The following is a 19,153-nucleotide window of genomic DNA, read 5'->3' as shown; positions in this document are numbered from 1 at the left end:
TGACTCGACATTGTAAACTAAAGTTAAGCATTGTCAATCTACAGCCGGCTGCTGTGAACGAGAAGTTCTAGGTGCTTCAGTCCGGAACCGCGCTGCTTCTACAGTCGCAGGTTCGAATCCTGTCTCGGGCATGGATGTGTGTGATGCCCTTAGGTTAGTTAGGTTTAAGCAGTTCTAAGTCTAGGGGACTGATGACCTCAGATGTTAAGTCCCATAGTGCTCAGAGCCATTTGAATCTTTTTTTTTGTCAATCTACTTTATTGTAATAAAAACCATTAATGTGATTTGATTGAATGTTGTATAGCTATCCGAGAAAGCAACATCCTTTAGGCACCCTATAAGAGACGAGTGGGCAGGACGTCACAGTCTCCTTTAAAGGTGAACCACTTTTTCGTAAGATGCTCCCAATAACCCCAAGTCGACCAATCGCATTCCCTACAACAGTCCTCTCACGCTCGTTCCATTTCATATTGCTTTGCAACGTTATGCCCAGATATTTAAAAGACTTGATTGTGTCCAGCAGAACACTGGTACTACAGTATCGGAGCGTTAGAGGTTTGTTCTTCCTACTCATCCTCATTAACTTACATTTTTCCACATTTAGAGCTAGCTGCCAGTCATCACACCGACTAGAAATTTTGTCTAAATCATCTTGTATCTTCCTACAGTCACTCAATTTCGACACCTTACCGTACACCACAGCATCATCAGCAAACCGCAAATTGCTGCTCACAGTGGGTCCGCTGAATCATTTATGTATAAAGAGAACAACAGCAGTCGTATCACACTTCCGTTGGGCACTCCTGACAATACCCTTGCCTCTGATAAACGCTCTCTGTCGAGGACGACATACTGGGTTCTATTACTGAAGAAGTCTTCGAGCCACTCACAATCTGTGAACCTATTCCATATGCTCATACCTTCCTTAATAGCCTTCAATGGGGCTCCGTGTCAAACGCCTTCGGAAATCTAGAAATATGGCAACTACCTGTTGCCCTTCAGCCGCGCGGTCTTAGGCTCTGCAGTCATGGACTGTGCGGCTGATCCCGGCGGAGGTTCGAGTCCTCCCTCGGGCATGGGTGTGTGTGTTTGTCCTTCGGATAATTTAGGTTAAGTAGTGTGTAAGCTTAGGGACTAATGACCTTAGCAGTTAAGTCCCATAAGATTTCACACACATTTGAACAACATTTGTTGCCCTTTGTCGATACTTCGCAGTACATCATGTGAGAAAATTGCAAGCTTTGCTTAGCATGAGCGATGCTTTCTGAAACCCTGCTGATTCGTGGGCATAAACTTCTCAGTCTGAAGACAGTTTGTTATATTCGAACTGAGAACGTTTTCAAGGATTCGGCATCAAACGGAAGTTAGTGATATTGGTCTGTAATTTTGCGGGTTCGTCCTTTTACGCTTCTTGCATACTGGAGTCACCAGTGCTTTTTTCCAGTCGCTCGGGACTTTGGGCAGGGCAAGAGATTCACGACAAATGCGATCTAATGCATCCACTAAAGAAGTAGCTCACAAAGCGCTCGTTCGACCGGCTTTCGAGTATTGTTCATCAATCTGGGACCCGTATTAGTATGACTGACAGAAGAGGTAGAGAAGATCCTACGAAGAGTGTCACATGGAATCGTTCAGACCGCGCGAGCCCCAGTGGCAGGCGCCTTATAGCATCACGGAGAGGTTTACTTCGAAATTTCGAGAGAATAGTTGACGAAAAGAGTCGGACAAGATAGTATTTTCTCCTACATACGTCTCGCAAAAATGACCACAACGAAAAAATTTGAGAAATTAGAACAAATACAGAGCTTTACCGACAATTTTTCCCACTCGCCATTCGCGAATGGAACAAGGACGGGGCATCATTTATTTAGTGGTACAGATGTACCCTCCGCCACACACCGTCAGACGGTTTGCGGAGTATTGATATAGACTGCAGATGAATCGTGGGTGTACGGTTATCACCCTGAAACAAAGCAGCAGTAGCAGTGTCCCAAAATAGCGCGCCAAGTTAGCAGCAACATCGAGTTAGTGCTAACGATTTTTTGTTGACAGTCGTGGAATGTCCCACGAGAAATTTATTGTGTGTGGTTAGTAAGTCAAAGGGAACTTCTACTGTGAAGTTTTGAGGAGATCGATGGAAGATCCTAGACGCAAATGGTCAGTGAGAACGCACCTACACACACCTCGCTCGTTGTGCGGCAATTCCTGGCAAGTAATAACATTACGACAGTCCCTCACACACATTTCCGATTTCTTTCTCTTTTCTAAAATGAAATTGAAGTGGAAAAAGAGGCGTTTAATCTTCGCAGAAGTGATCCGAGCAGAACCGCAACTAATTTTGAGCACGATTCATACGGCAGACGGCCGATAATGGGAAGATCTCTGGAAGCTTTGTATACGAGCGCGACGGGACTACTTTGGTGCCGGCAGATATTAAGATCTGATTTTTCGGGGATATTCTTGGGAATTTTTGGTAGCAGGTGTAAGAAAGTTGTGGGTGCAGTACCGGCGCTGGGGCTGGGCAGCTTCTGGCGGACGAGGGCGACGGCGGCGCGGATGTCCGCCTCCGACGTGACGTCCAGCTGCAGCGCGTGCAGCCGCCCCGACGCCTCCTCGCGCAGCTTCTGCCCCACGGAGTCGTTCGCGTTCGTGAAGCCGGCAAAAACCGTGAATCCCTGCGAACACACACAACGCACACTGCACATCTCCGTCATTACCTAAGGAAATAACCACAACAGGCAAAAAAATTAGTCACCAGCAGAAGACATCGCGCTAATAGTCCCTCTAGCATTGATAGTGCCTTAAGTTGAGCGAGGAACATAAACCACAAATTCCTTTGGGCATGCCGTGTCATTAACAATTAGATCCTGTGGAAATACCGAGTTACGAGGGTATCGAGAGTATCGGGACAACCTGTGTCTCATTCCGAAGTACCGTTATCCGAAATGGCGGCGATGATGTCATTCGAGATGGCGGATTGTGGCGGGAAGTTTGAATTTTGGCGCCAAAGTGCCATGCCCCCCTCCCCCACAAAAAAGGCAGGAAGTTCAAATTCCAACAGGATAATGCACCACACAACAGTTATCTCTACTAATCTAGGAAAATCGCGGGAAAATAGCTCACTTGGCCTACTTACACTAACCTAAGTCATCCGACTGCCACTTCTTCCTACGACTGGACTCGCATTCGGGAGGACGACGGTTCAATCCCGCATCCGGCCATCCTGATTTAGGTTTTCCGTGATTTCCCTAAATCGTTCCAGGCCAATGCCGGGATGGTTCGTTTGAAAGGGCACGGCCGACTTCCTTCCCTGTCCTTCCCTAATCCGATGAGACCGATGACCTCGCTGTTTGGTCTCTTCCCACCAAACAACCCAACCCTCTTCCTACGAACTGGCGCCAAGTTTGAATTTTGGCGGTAAACAAAAGTAAATTCGCATATCTCTACTAAGCTAAGAAAACGGCAGGAAAGAAAAGACACTTGGACTAACCTCAGTCACCCGACCGCCAGCCCCTCCTAAGGATTCCTGGGAAAAGGATTTGGACATAAGTCTTTATTTAACCAATTTCGAGCAGATGTGTTCGCAACTGGGTTCAGAGCACAACTACACTCCTGGAAATGGAAAAAAGAACACATTGACACCGGTGTGTCAGACCCACCATACTTGCTCCGGACACTGCGAGAGGGCTGTACAAGCAATGATCACACGCACGGCACAGCGGACACACCAGGAACCGCGGTGTTGGCCGTCGAATGGCGCTAGCTGCGCAGCATTTGTGCACCGCCGCCGTCAGTGTCAGCCAGTTTGCCGTGGCATACGGAGCTCCATCGCAGTCTTTAACACTGGTAGCATGCCGCGACAGCGTGGACGTGAACCGTATGTGCAGTTGACGGACTTTGAGCGAGGGCGTATAGTGGGCATGCGGGAGGCCGGGTGGACGTACCGCCGAATTACTCAACACGTGGGGCGTGAGGTCTCCACAGTACATCGATGTTGTCGCCAGTGGTCGGCGGAAGGTGCACGTGCCCGTCGACCTGGGACCGGACCGCAGCGACGCACGGATGCACGCCAAGACCGTAGGATCCTACGCAATGCCGTAGGGGACCGCACCGCCACTTTCCAGCAAATTAGGGACACTGTTGCTCCTGGGGTATCGGCGAGGACCATTCGCAACCGTCTCCATGAAGCTGGGCTACGGTCCCGCACACCGTTAGGCCGTCTTCCGCTCACGCCCCAACATCGTGCAGCCCGCCTCCAGTGGTGTCGCGACAGGCGTGAATGGAGGGACGAATGGAGACGTGTCGTCTTCAGCGATGAGAGTCGCTTCTGCCTTGGTGCCAATGATGGTCGTATGCGTGTTTGGCGCCGTGCAGGTGAGCGCCACAATCAGGACTGCATACGACCGAGGCACACAGGGCCAACACCCGGCATCATGGTGTGGGGAGCGATCTCCTACACTGGCCGTACACCACTGGTGATCGTCGAGGGGACACTGAATAGTGCACGGTACATCCAAACCGTCATCGAACCCATCGTTCTACCATTCCTAGACCGGCAAGGGAACTTGCTGTTCCAACAGGACAATGCACGTCCGCATGTATCCCGTGCCACCCAACGTGCTCTAGAAGGTGTAAGTCAACTACCCTGGGCAGCAAGATCTCCGGATCTGTCCCCCATTGAGCATGTTTGGGACTGGATGAAGCGTCGTCTCACGCGGTCTGCACGTCCAGCACGAACGCTGGTCCAACTGAGGCGCCAGGTGGAAATGGCATGGCAAGCCGTTCCACAGGACTACATCCAGCATCTCTACGATCGTCTCCATGGGAGAATAGCAGCCTGCATTGCTGCGAAAGGTGGATATACACTGTACTAGTGCCGACATTGTGCATGCTCTGTTGCCTGTGTCTATGTGCCTGTGGTTCTGTCAGTGTGATCATGTGATGTATCTGACCCCAGGAATGTGTCAATAAAGTTTCCCCTTCCTGGGACAATGAATTCACGGTGTTCTTATTTTAATTTCCAGGAGTGTAGCTCAGTTCATATCGTCACCACCAGAGGGTGCTATCCTGACATCGGGTGATGACGCAAGTACCGTTATTCAAAATGGCTGCATATATTTTCTTCACCTCGTGCTCTAGGACACACAGCCACTGCACGGTCCTCTTAGCGTAACCCAAGATCATCTGCTCTCTCTCTCTCTCTCTCTCTCTCTATCTATCTATCTATTTATATCTGCTCTCCCTCTCTCTCTCTCTCTCTCTATCTATCTATCTCCCTCGTGCATGTTCATAACAGCATACGCGTCGCATCAGCTGCCCGATAGTCAATGACCGCTGACGCCACATCCTCCAGTCTGCATCTTCATACTCGTGCTGGAGATAGTCTTCTGTAAATATCCTAACTAAAGTAACACTCACATTGCCCGTCTAAAGTATCAATTACCTAAGTACTTAATTCCATTTCAATTTTAATCATATTCGATAACTGAATGTACCATTTTGATATTCAATCATCAAATGAGAAGTTCTATATTTTCCCACTAGGAGCGCAGTGGTCCTTCATGACCTAGAACCCCCCACCCCTAGAATGCTGCTCTTCTATTGGCTACTGCATTAGTCATGTGATTCGACTTCTTAGACCTTAGGACTTGGAATCAATTTTCGCGAATGCCACACCCGCCTGGACTTGGAATGAAATAGTTAAAGTCTCCACCACGATCCTCAGCCGACCGCCACATCACCCTACCAGCTCATGTTGTCGGGCTAACGTGCACTAACGTGTTCTAACGTGCTTAGTGCATGATGCAATCAAGATGGTGGGGCGAAGTGGCGGGAAAACGACTCTCTCTATTATGGACATAAGTTTTTATTTTGCATTCAATGTCTCCACCACGAGATCTAGACTCCAACTGACCTAGAATAAGGAAGGACTGCACTCTATTTAATTTGGAACGTTTTATTTAGGGACGGAGTATATTTATCACACTGACGCAAAACACTCGCCATCTTGTGCTTGGGGTCACAATACACAGTCTGCAGATATGCAAACAACTCCTAATTTACCCAGATAATTTACGTACAGACATTCACACTCCTCCTAAATAATTCAGTGCTATTATGTGTAGGCACGGTCAGTACTCGTAAGCTGTCTAAATAACGCATAGCACAGCCTACAGACCTGCTCGCAAAATAATGCAACCAACGTACGCAGACACCGCCCCCTGTCCACTAGAGCACATAGGAGGCTACTGACAGCCCCGCCAAGTGACGAGGCCGTCAGCTGTCAAACTACACACAGGTGCCCTCAGGCAAGAGGCGGCCACATCCCTATCGTACTTGACACCTGAGAAATTCCTCTCGGAATACTTAACCACATTGGTGACGTTGATTACGCGATCGGACGGGAGAGAAGACCTATTTGCAGAGCGCAGACGCTCCAAGGGCGCGCGCGCGAGGTTTCGTCACTACCCTCGCTCTAACTGTGGTCTGGCGAAGACGTTACAGAAATCCATTCCACAATAGCACAAGATGCTTTCTCCTTAGAGCTTCTAATGTACCATGTGTGACGTTTGGCTGGAGATTCGCCGCGCGTAGCTACTTACCACCGCAAGGGGACCTAGCAACATTCTCAATCGTATACTGAAGCCACATTGTTATCTAAAATAATAACCAACTCGAATTCTAGTAAATTGCATAGTCCCACAGAAATATTTAACGTGCCCTTTTGTAGCAGTTTTCGTGTTGTCTCAGCTTATGTGCACGTAAATTCTGGCCCTAACAGAACCTCTTTACGAAAATAACGCACAATAACGTCGAATGCAGTCTTCTTCGCGGACCTAACGTGGTACCCACTCCATCACATGCTACCCATCCCGCTCTCAACATACGTAAATGTTCTCACAGCTATGTAGAGGCTCCTATATCGCAGCGAAAAGGATGTAAATGATTGGAGCTTTATGATTGGCTCTTATCGAATTTACCCGCCGAATTCCTGATGCCGCGGGTATCCAAGCACCATCCACCTCTTCTATCTCGGACTTTCAACACTAAAATTATTTTGCACAGATCGCTAAATTGCATTGACAGTTAAACCCGTAAACATGTCTATAGGTCGTCAAATACATACGAGACTCACAAGGATAATGGAAGCCAGGAACATGTCTACAAGTCTAACTACAATTAAATATTACCATTGCTGCTACAGTCTGACACCGATCGTTGTACAGTTAATGTCTCCTCCTGAGGGCTATTCCTCTGGAACCAATCTCACTATATATATCGCGCATAATTTCCCATATAAAAATATCTTTGTCCGTTTGCGATGTGCTGAACCTTTACATCCCTCACGATAGGACACACAGTCTCTCTAATCATGCCACAACATAAACCACACTAACTTTACAATGCAATATATACACATTTTACACAACATAAGCCACAGTCAGTTTACAATGCAATATATACACATGCAGTTATCTTTTTATCATTACAGCACCCGAAAAAATCATCGTATGCCTACACTTACACAGACTTCATATCACCATACTCCTCAGTCCTAGGGAAGCACGGTCCACCTTTTCTTCCTTTCTAAAGATGTGACATTCAGCCGCAATAAACTATTTTACACTGACTGTCATATTGCACCGACAACTAAACCTCGCAGTTGCCATACATATCGTCAAATACGTAAAAATACCTACTCAATTACACCGTCCTCCCACTGGGGCCAGGTGCTTGAATATTAGTCTGTGAAACCGATCTCCTACTCAGCAATATATCAACGTGTACTGTGTCAATGTAGTAAACATACAATTCCTATCCTACACCATACAAAATTATCCGTTTTACATCAGAAAGCCCTCAATCAAACAAAGTCTTTCTCAGAACTGATGTGCAAAGACATGCTCGTTCCCCCCTCGATACAAACGCGCTACTCTTTCTGGTCTGGACCTGCCTGCTCGTTTGCGTTTCTACACCAATCTCCAGACTCTGGTATTACAAGAGCACAAGTATTTTTCCAATAACATTACACCATTTTTGCGGTACTTCTCGATATCAGACACACAGCAGTAGCCAACCAATCGCTAGCGCAACATAATATCGAAGATGTAGACTGGAAATTATTTCTCTACAAACCCGATACTTTTGCTAGGTAGAGCATACTCTAGACCACTGAGTAACTAGAAACAAACAAATACACTCCTGGAAATGGAAAAAAGAACACATTGACACGGGTGTGTCACACCCACCATACTTGCTCCGGACACTGCGAGAGGGCTGTACAAGCAATGATCACACGCACGGCACAGCGGACACACCAGGAACCGCGGTGTTGGCCGTCGAATGGCGCTAGCTGCGCAGCATTTGTGCACCGCCGCCGTCAGTGTCAGCCAGTTTGCCGTGGCATACGGAGCTCCATCGCAGTCTTTAACACTGGTAGCATGCCGCGACAGCGTGGACGTGAACCGTATGTGCAGTTGACGGACTTTGAGCGAGGGCGTATAATGGGCATGCGGGAGGCCGGGTGGACGTACCGCCGAATTGCTCAACACGTGGGGCGTGAGGTCTCCACAGTACATCGATGTTGTCGCCAGTGGTCGGCGGAAGGTGCACGTGCCCGTCGACCTGGGACCGGACCGCAGCGACGCACGGATGCACGCCAAGACCGTAGGATCCTACGCAGTGCCGTAGGGGACCGCACCGCCACTTCCCAGCAAATTAGGGACACTGTTGCTCCTGGGGTATCGGCGAGGACCATTCGCAACCGTCTCCATGAAGCTGGGCTACGGTCCCGCACACCGTTAGGCCGTCTTCCGCTCACGCCCCAACATGGTGCAGCCCGCCTCCAGTGGTGTCGCGACAGGCGTGAATGGAGGGACGAATGGAGACGTGTCGTCTTCAGCGATGAGAGTCGCTTCTGCCTTGGTGCCAATGATGGTCGTATGCGTGTTTGGCGCCGTGCAGGTGAGCGCCACAATCAGGACTGCATACGACCGAGGCACACAGGGCCAACACTCGGCATCATGGTGTGGGGAGCGATCTCCTACACTGGCCGTACACCACTGGTGATCGTCGAGGGGACACTGAATAGTGCACGGTACATCCAAACCGTCATCGAACCCATCGTTCTACCATTCCTAGACCGGCAAGGGAAATTGCTGTTCCAACAGGACAATGCACGTCCGCATGTATCACGTGCCACCCAACGTGCTCTAGAAGGTGTAAGTCAACTACCCTGGCCAGCAAGATCTCCGGATCTGTCCCCCATTGAGCATGTTTGGGACTGGCTGAAGCGTCGTCTCACGCGGTCTGCACGTCCAGCACGAACGCTGGTCCAACTGAGGCGCCAGGTGGAAATGGCATGGCAAGCCGTTCCACAGGACTACATCCAGCATCTCTACGATCGTCTCCATGGGAGAATAGCAGCCTGCATTGCTGCGAAAGGTGGATATACACTGTACTAGTGCCGACATTGTGCATGCTCTGTTGCCTGTGTCTATGTGCCTGTGGTTCTGTCAGTGTGATCATGTGATGTATCTGACCCCAGGAATGTGTCAATAAAGTTTCCCCTTCCTGGGACAATGAATTCACGGTGTTCTTATTTCAATTTCCAGGAGTGTAAAAAATCATATTTCCACCCGCGAATACCGATCTCGCTGATGTAACAGATTCGAAATCATCCATATACTTTACCAGCCAACTAAGGTCTTTCCCATGTCTAGAGAACAGGCAAACGTCTCTTCCACATACCAGATGCACACACCACAATCGATCTTCTCTCAACTAAATTGTGATGGAGTGGGTACCACATTAGGTCCGCGAAGAAGATTGCATTCGACGTTATTGTGCGTTATTTTCGTAAAAAGGTTCTGTTAGGGCAAGAATTTATGTGCACACAAGCTGAGACAACACGAAAACTGCTACAAAAGAGTACGTTAAGTATTTCTGGGGGACTATGCAGTTTACTAGAGTTCGAGTTGGTTATTATTTTAGATAGCAATGTGGCTTCAGTATAACATTGAGAACGTTGCTACATGTACTTGCTGTGGTGTCACCGCCAGACACCACACTTGCTAGGTGGTAGCTTAAATCGGCCGCGGTCCATTAGTACATGTCGGACCCGCGTGTCGCCGCCATCAGTACTTGCAGACCTAGCGCCACCACATGGCAGGTCTAGAAAGACGGACTAGCACTCGCCCCAGTTGTACGGACGACATTGCTAGCGACTAGACGTACGAAGCCTTCCTCTCATTTGCCGAGAGACAGTTAGAATAGCCTTCAGCTAAGTCCATAGCTACGACCTAGCAAGGCGCAGTTAATCATATCTGGAGAGAGTCTTACTTGTATTCATCATAAATGAAGTATACCACAAGGATAATAAAGTTAAGTAAACCGACATTACGTTATTTTCTTTATAGCATTTATGAAGTATCCTGTTCCAGAACTCACGCCAGCCGGCGTGTGTGTACGCGTGCCTATCGGTAACCTCACCCTGTGTCTAGACTGTCTTGTATAGACACAACACTTGCGGTGCTAAGTAGCTACGCGCGACGAAGCGTCAGCCAAATGTCACGTATGGTCCATTACAGTCGCTAAGGAGAAAGCATCTTGTGCTATTGTGGAATGGCTTTCTGTAGCGTCTTCGCCAGACCACAGTTAGAGCGAGGGTAGTGACAAATCCATGCGCGCTCGCCCTTGGAGCGTCTGCGCTCTGCAAATAGGTCTTCGCTCTCATCCGATCGTGTCATCTATGTGATTACGTATTCCAGGAGGAATTTTTCAAGTATCTAGTACGAAAGGGATGTGGCCGCCTCTTGCCTGAGGGCACCTGTGTGTAGTTTGACAGCTGACGGCCTCGTCACTTGGCGGGGCTGTCAGTAGCCTCCTATGTGCTCTAGTGGACAGGGGGCGGTGTCTGCGTACGTTGGTTGCATTATTTTGCGAGCAGGTCTGTTGGCCTGTACTATGCGTTATTTGGACAGTTTAGGAGTACTGAGTGTGCCTACACATAACTGCACTGAATTATTTAGGAGGAGTGTGAATTTCTGTACCTAAAAGTATCTGGGTAAATTAGGAGTTGTTTGCGTATCTGCAGACTGTGTATTGTTACCCCAAGCACAGGATGGCGAGTGTTTTGCCTAAGTGTGATAAATATACTCCATCCCTAAATAAAACGTTCCAAATTAAATAGAGTGCAGTCCTTCCTTACTCTCCCCTGCAGCTCAGTGCAGTCTGAGTCATTTTCGCGCCATTTTCGTCCTCCTACAGACCACCATCTGGGATTAGGTCAGAGGAGGGGTGACAGTACCCTCTGGCGGCAGTAATATGTTCTAGGTCAGTTGAAGTCTAGATCTCGTGGTGGAGACGTTCATTGTAAAATAAAAACTTATGTCCATAATAGAGAGAGTCGTTTTCCCGCCATTTCGCCGCACCATCTCGGATTACATCATGCACTATGCACGTTAGTACACGTTAGTGTACGGTAGCCAGACAACATGGGCTGGTAGGGTGATGCGGTGGTACGTTGAGGATCGTGGTGGAGCCTTCATTCCAAGTGCAGGTGGGTGTGGCATTCGCAAAAAGTCCTAGGGTCTATGAAGTCGAATCACATGACTAATGCAGTAGCCAATAGGAGAGCAGCATTCTGGGAGTGGGGGGGTGCTAGGTCATGAAGGACCACTGCGCTCCTAGTGGGAAAATGTGGAACTTCTCATTTGATGACTGAATACCGAAATGGTACATTCAGTTATTGAATATGATTAAAATTGAAGTGGAATTAAGTACTTAAGTTATTGATACGTTAGATGTGTGATGTGGGTGTTACTGTAGTTAGGATATTTACAGAAGACTATCTCCGGGTTGAGTATGAAGGCTGTGGCGTCAGCAGTCGCTCGCTCGTGGGCCACTGATGCAACGCCGTTTGAACATGCAAGAGAGAGAGAGAGAGAGAACAGACGATCTTGGGTTACGTAATGGGACCGTGCAGTGGCTGTGTGTCCAAGAGCACATGGTGAAGAAAATGTATGCAGCAGCCATCTTGAATAACTTTACTTGCGTCATCACCCGACGTCAGGGTAGTGCCCTCTGGTGGCGGCGATATGAACTAAGTCAGTTGGGCTCTGGACCCAGTGGCGATCACATATGCTTGAAATTGGTTAAATAAAGACTTATGTCCAAGTCCTTATGTCACGAATCCTTAGGAGGGGGTGGCGGTCGGCTGACTGAGGTTTGTCCAAGTGTCTTTTCTTTCGCGCTATTTTCTTAGCTTAGTAGAGATATGCAAATTGACTTCTGTTTACAGCCAAAATTCAAACTTGGCGCCAGTTCATAGGAAGAAGTGGCAGTCTGGTCACTTAGGTTAGTGGAGGTAGGTCAAGTGAGCTATTTTCCCGCGATTTTCTTCTCTTAGTACAGATAGCTGTGGTGTGGTGCATTATCCTGTTGGAATTTGAACTTCCCGCCATTTTTCTGGGGGAAGGGGGCGTGGCACTTTACCGCCAAAATCCGCCATCTTGAATGACGTCATCGCCGCCATCTTGGATAACGGTACTATGGAATGAGACGCAGGTTGTCCCAATACTGTTGATTGTGTTTCATCTGATGTTCCAAATAGTCCCATACCTGTCTATGAGATTAAGATTGAGTGATCTACACTGAGGTGACAAAAGTCATAGGATACCTCGTAATATCCTGTCGGATTTCCTTTTGCTCGGCGTAGTGCAGCAACTCGACATGTCATGGACTCAACAAGTCGTTTGAAGTCCCCTGCAGAAATACTGAACCATGCTGCATAGATAGCCGTCCATAACTGCGAAAGTGTTGCCAGTACAGAATTTTGTGCACGAACTGACCCTTCGATTGTTTCCCATAAATGTTCGATGGGATTCGCGTTTGGCGATCTGTGTGGCGAAATCATTTGCTCAAAATATCCAGAATGTTCTTCAAACCAATTGCGCACAAGTATAGCCAGGTGCCATGGTGCATTGTCATCGATAAAAATCCAATCGTTGTTTGGGAACATGATGTGCACGAATGGCTGCAATGATCGGTTCAGCTGGATCGAAGCGCCCAGTCGATTCCGTGTAAACACAACCCATACCATTGTGGAGCCAAGCCACCACTACCTTGCACAGTGCCTCGTTGACAGCTTGGGTCCATGGCTTCTTGGGGTCTGCACCACACTCAAACCCTACCATCAGCTTTTACGAAGTGAAATCGGGACTCATCTGACCAAGCCACGGTTTCCCCGTCATTTAGCATCCAACCGATATGGTTACACGCTCGGGAGAGGCGCTGCAGGCGATGTGATGCTGTTAGTGAAGGCAATCACGTCGGTCGTCTTCTGCTGCCGTAGCCCATTAACGCCAAATTTCGCCGAACGGATATATTCGTCGTACGTACCACAATGATTTCTTCAGTTATTTCATGCAGTGTTGCTTGTCTGTTGGCACTGACAACTCTACGCAAACGCCACTGCTATCAGTCGGTAAGTGAATGCTGTCATAGACTATGTCGTCGGTGGTGAGAGGTAATACCTGAAATGTGGTACTCTCAGCACTCCCCTGGCACAGCGGATCTCGGAATACTGAATTCTGTAACGATTTCCGATATGGAATGCCCCATGTGTCTAGCTGCAACTAGCATTCCGCATTCCAAGATTGTTAATCCCTTTCGTGTGGCTTTAATAACATTGGTAGCTTTTTCACATGAATCAGCTGAGTAAAAATGACAGCTATGTCAATGCACTGCCCTTTTATCCCTTAATACACGATACTACCGCCACCTGTATATGTGCACATCGCTATCTCATGAGTTTTTTCACCTCAGTGTAGTAGGCTAGTCAAGGAGTGATAATGTACCTGATTGATCAGCCAAACTGTGACGTATGTGTGCAGCCCTGTGAACATGGATGTCTTTTCGGAAGACAGGAGTGACCATAGCAGATACATCATAAAGATGTAGAAGTAAGGGCAACAAATGTTCCCAGAGAATGTTGAAATAAGTCTCCCAGTTCATATTCATCTTAACATGAATGAGTGGTTCCAAGTAATGGTACGAAAACAACCCCTAAGACACCACAAAACCACCTCTGGCCTGGACTACACCCTCCATATGCCTTGGTTTAAATGCCCCATTGGCCTGTCAGTGCACTCAGCGTCTTGCATCACCTCAAAAATGGGAAAATCGCGACTCGTCGAAGTACACTAAATGCTTCTAGTGAGCTGTTGCCTAGCTTCTGCGTTGTTTGACCAATGGAAGATGTGCCGTTATATGTGTTGCCGTGGGCAATGGCCTTTTGGGCGGTGTCCGACTCCCTTGCATGCAGTTCCCTATGCAACATTTGTTCGAAAACTGGTCGAGGTGGACTTGCATTCGTTGACAGCAGCAATTTCTATCAGGTATTGCCTTTCTATCAGGCTTTGCCTTTGGCAAAGTGTGATACTTGTCTCCAGTCCCATTAGTTAGGATCTTTATACCGCCACGTGTCTTACACTGTGTTACATGGGCGTGAGTGGTACACCATTTCTTGCAGACATGTTGGAAAGTTTGTGTAGGTACATCAACAAATTTGGCAATTTCATTTACATTTAGAAAATATGAGAATGTAGGTGGAGGCTAGAATTAATACCTTCGTGAGATCACTGGTAGACCTTGGAACCCTCAACCACAAACCCCAAGAGCGATGGCACTAGCAATGTGTTACAGTGTTACAAAATATGTATATCCTGACTGGTATAAATCCACCCATGCAAACACAGTGGACAAGGCGCTAAACGAAACTTGTAGGCTTATTATAGGTTGCCTTAAACCCTAACAACTTGCAAAACTCTAGCAACTCTCTGTCATACCACCAACAAATATTTGTTGTGAAATATCTGCCACTGTGTAGAGAGCAAATCAGTCACATAAGGAAATCCATGCACTACATGGGCATCTTCAGCAGCCCTAAGGTTGAGGTCCAGAAAAAGTTTTCTCAAGACCACTGCAGTCTTGCAAACAACAGCAATTATGGATTTCTAGAATTGAGAACGACTCTTCCTGTCATTTGTTTGGAAACCCTACCAACTTGGGATGAAGAGAATTGGATCATGTGGAGATTAGTCAACTGTCTTTGTCCTGGGGTTGGAAGATCCGGGAGTGACTTCCAGTTATGATACTTCCCTGTTACTACCACCAAATGTGACAGCAGAGAACCACAGACCATGGAGCACCTACTTGATTGTCAACTATGCCCAGCATCTTGCATAGAAGAAGATCTTCTCCTTGTAACACAAGGTGCAATTGAAGTTGAGCCGGCTGCGTTGGCCAAGCGGTTCTAGGCGCCTCAGTCCAGAACCACGTGGCTGTTACAGTTGCATGTTCGAATCCTGCCTCGGGCATGGATGTGTGTGATGTCCTTAGGTTAGTTAGCTTTAAGTAGTTCTAAGTCTAGGGGACTGATGACCTCAGATGTTAAGTTCCATAGTGCTTAGAGCCATTTGAAGTTGAAAGATTTTAGTCAATAGTAGTGTATGTTGGTAATCCTTCCTTTCATTAATTTGAAACTGTAATTACCATATATTTAATTTATTTTCTGGTTTGAATATTAAAAAAAGATATTCGTGTGATCACAGGCATTTCCCAAAACGGCAACTTTTTTTGCCATTCTGTCACATCTCGATGTCAACCCATCATACCGCCTTTATTCCCTATTTTATACTAACACATACACACTGCTTCATTACAGCAGCGGTGGAGGGTCACATGAGTAATTGGTATCGGTACTATACCATTTACAACGCTTCAAAGTGAACAGTGTGCTCTTTCAAGGGGGTGACTATTATTTTGTCTAGTGAGCAATTTGCCCAAAGGGTGCACAGGAAGTTTTGAAATTCAAAGCCGACATGGTCATATGTTATCATAAATTTTAAAATCTAAGCTCCATTGGCCGTCGTCCTGTAGGGCAATGGGCTGCTTCCTCCGGGACAGCACTCTAGCTGTGTTCTAGTAGCAGTTTGCAACACTTACACACAAGCAGAGCGAGAGAAGCATTCGAGCAGTATGTGGCTGACCAAGATTTATTGGTGATTTGGCCCACACTTTTCACAGGAGTGGAAACCTGTCAGAATGAAGTCGAGAATTTCGCTCAAACTACAGCTGAGTGAATGCGGATAGCTATTTTTACGTGGTGAGATGAAATGATCGTATGGCATTAATGGCTAAGAGACTCAATCTGGGGTTGTTTGGCCAACTGGTGTAACTTTGTATTTGACGCCACTGTGGCGATTTGTACTTCGATGAAATGATCAGGACACCTCAAATAGGGCTTTATGTGGTTATGTGGCTCTTCTATCAATGAAAATAACAAAGGCTCAATGCGTGGCGATTGATATGATCTAGGTCTTAATTGTCATCAGTATAAATGAGGTAAGGTGACCTACAGAGGAGGAGGAAGTATAGAAGTGTCCTGGTGTCTGTGGAGTGTTCCTTAAATCTTTCTGATACAAACTAGAGAGTCTGGGTGGCTAAAATACGTATTGGGTATAGGGAACTGTTGGCCATAGTAGTGTGCAAGTATGAAGGCGACTGTGTGATGCATTCTGTGGAGAGAGGCTATCTGTCTCTGCCCCACTCAACGCTCTAGCCATTGCCTGCTCTAGTATTTGTCAGCGTTGGGTAAGCGCCACAGCAGACCACTGTTTCTGCTTGTATCTATTCTACAACAGTTGAAAACTATTGCTGTTGATTCTGAACGTAATATGTCATAGCTGCTTTATGTCACACATAATGAACACTACAGTGACTAAGTACCTTCACCACAGATGAACTAACATGAAAATCAAAGCTAAATACTCTATGTGCATCCCGAAGCACGTACTACTGTCTGACGCAGCTGAAGGACACTATTCTCTGGAGTGACCCGTGGTATAATGCTCCTTGCCACTTCGCATCACCCCATCGCTCACCTTGTTAGGTGCACACCATTTATAACAAACGAGAACGCATGATAAGACAAATACCTGTACCATACGCCAGTGAGAGAAAGCGGCAGATGTAACAGGGGTCCTACTTTATCTAATATCATCCTTCACATGCGAATATCCCAATTACCTCCATTCAACGTACACTCACAGTATACTTTCCAGCTAGCGTTCAGGGAAACAACAGAACAACTATAGACGATCTTTCTAGAGAGTGAAACGGTAGAGATATAGTCTGAATATTGTTTGAAGAATTCTCTGTGAGGCACATACTGCGAATTGCAGAGTAGTCATGTACATATACAGTAGATGTAGATGTAGAGTGCTGTCTAGGTCGGGATTTCCCAAACTGAGTTCTGCGGAACAATGGTGTTGTGCGGGAACGGAATAAGTGCTCTGTGAAAAACTGTTAACAACATGGAGGTTATTTTTTGACATTTTAATTACAGTAATTATAATAAATGAAAATTATTGTATTGTTTATGTTCTGCAGGATTAATTTATTGAGTTAACCGGTTTCTAGCTTACACAGTCATCATCGGATTTTAACCGACTTTTGTCGTCAAAGAAGTTACAATATTTGTAAATAATATTGAAAAAGATGTTACTCACCTAAAATGAGGCACAAACATGCAGTAAATGTCATCTTTGATAGTGTAGTGATAATTTCATTTAAAAGGTAAACAGTTGAACGATAAATAAATATAATGGGAGCAAACAGGAAAATATAAACACTAAACTCGAAAACTGCGTCCACAAAACAGTTGACATTAATAAAAAAACAATAAAATAAAATAATAGTAGTAATTGACAATACTGCTTCAAGAGGTATTAAACATAAAACATGCAGAAACCAGTTGAAAGAAGTAATTAACAATTACAACAATGAATATGTGGAGTACATAGGCAATCATAATAAGATGAAAAACTGAATAAAAACAAGAAAATGAAGGAATATAAGGAACACACAGTAATGTCATCTTTGACAGTGTGGTGGGAATGAAATTTAAAAGGTGATGTTGTATGTTTTCGTCACTCAGAGACTTTAACACCGCGTAACTGTTAGTCTATTTCGTGATGAAGTTTACCAAGTAGTGAAGAAACATCACTGACGAACTTTAATATTAACGCATATTCGGCTCAGATGGTTCAAACGGCTCTGAGCACTATGGGACTACTTAAACCTAACTAACCTAATGACATCACACAAATCCATGCCCGAGGCAGGATTCGAACCTGCGACCGTAGCGGCCGCGCGGTTCCAGACTGTAGCGCCCAGAATCGCTCGGCCACACAGGCCGGCCGCATATTCGGGACTTGGACTTTGCCTTTGCTTTCAAGGTCGCTGATTTAATTGGGAAATCTATCAGCTATTATTCGCTATTCGCGAAATCATAACTGCACTTGGCTATGAGCTCAGTTATTTAACTTTGGACGTACAGGCATTTAATGATTTTATGTTAGGCCATATTATTTCTTTTTGTGTTTTGAGTGAATAATATACATCATTCACCTTAGCTTCGCCACTGTCCTGACACATTCTTTATTAGTTAATTACCATTGAATTTGGATTCATTTATATTAACTGATTTTATTATTAACTAATTTTTGCACAGACTTCATGTATGTAATTGGTGGTTACCTGACAAAACCTGTTGTAGACTGTTTTCCACCACGAGGACATTGACACTATCATTTTTTATAAATATCTCAACTATGGCGATTGACTTGCAGACTGAAAATAGATTAAAAGCTTTCTTGACAGTATCACATTCAAGTTTTTGCACAGAAACTGAATGCTGCTACTTCACTGCTAGAATTATTTTCACGGTCTCTGACACTGAAACGTGAAGGCTTTTTTATTTTGCTTACCTTCACTCTATTACTTCTATAGTATAATATTTGCGGGCAATTTAGTGCACTCACCAAGAATATTGCTAGCCCACAAACCGATGTTCAGGCAGAGCTGCGGTTACAGTTCGCAAAGTTCAGGAGTCAAGTTCTACTAACCCTACACACACACGTTGATTCAGGAGTAGGGCCACCGAATTTGTGAGGTGATTCTGCATATGAAAATAAAAAAAAAAATCCTACGTACACATGTCCGATTTTCGATCGTTACGGAACTAGAGCGGGTTGAAGACTAAACACATCTATGAATGGATACGAAGAACAAGTGTGAGCATTACTTG

General features: G+C 46.1%; 1 protein-coding gene across 1 annotated transcript in view; it reads right to left on the bottom strand.

The window, feature by feature from the left end:
- LOC126183873 (D-beta-hydroxybutyrate dehydrogenase, mitochondrial-like) overlaps nucleotides 1-19,153 on the bottom strand; it is a 261,931-nt gene that overhangs the window by 42,625 nt on the left and 200,153 nt on the right. Inside the window, exon 3 of the mRNA XM_049926167.1 lies at nucleotides 2,507-2,675. Within this exon, the coding sequence (XP_049782124.1) occupies nucleotides 2,507-2,675 (169 nt within the window). The remainder of the gene's footprint in view (nucleotides 1-2,506; nucleotides 2,676-19,153) is intronic.

Source organism: Schistocerca cancellata, chromosome 4 (genome assembly GCF_023864275.1).
Source record: "Schistocerca cancellata isolate TAMUIC-IGC-003103 chromosome 4, iqSchCanc2.1, whole genome shotgun sequence".
Lineage (NCBI taxonomy): Eukaryota > Metazoa > Arthropoda > Insecta > Orthoptera > Acrididae > Schistocerca > Schistocerca cancellata.
The sequence above is the reverse complement of the archived record's forward strand: the minus strand, read 5'-3'. Positions and strand labels throughout refer to the sequence as shown.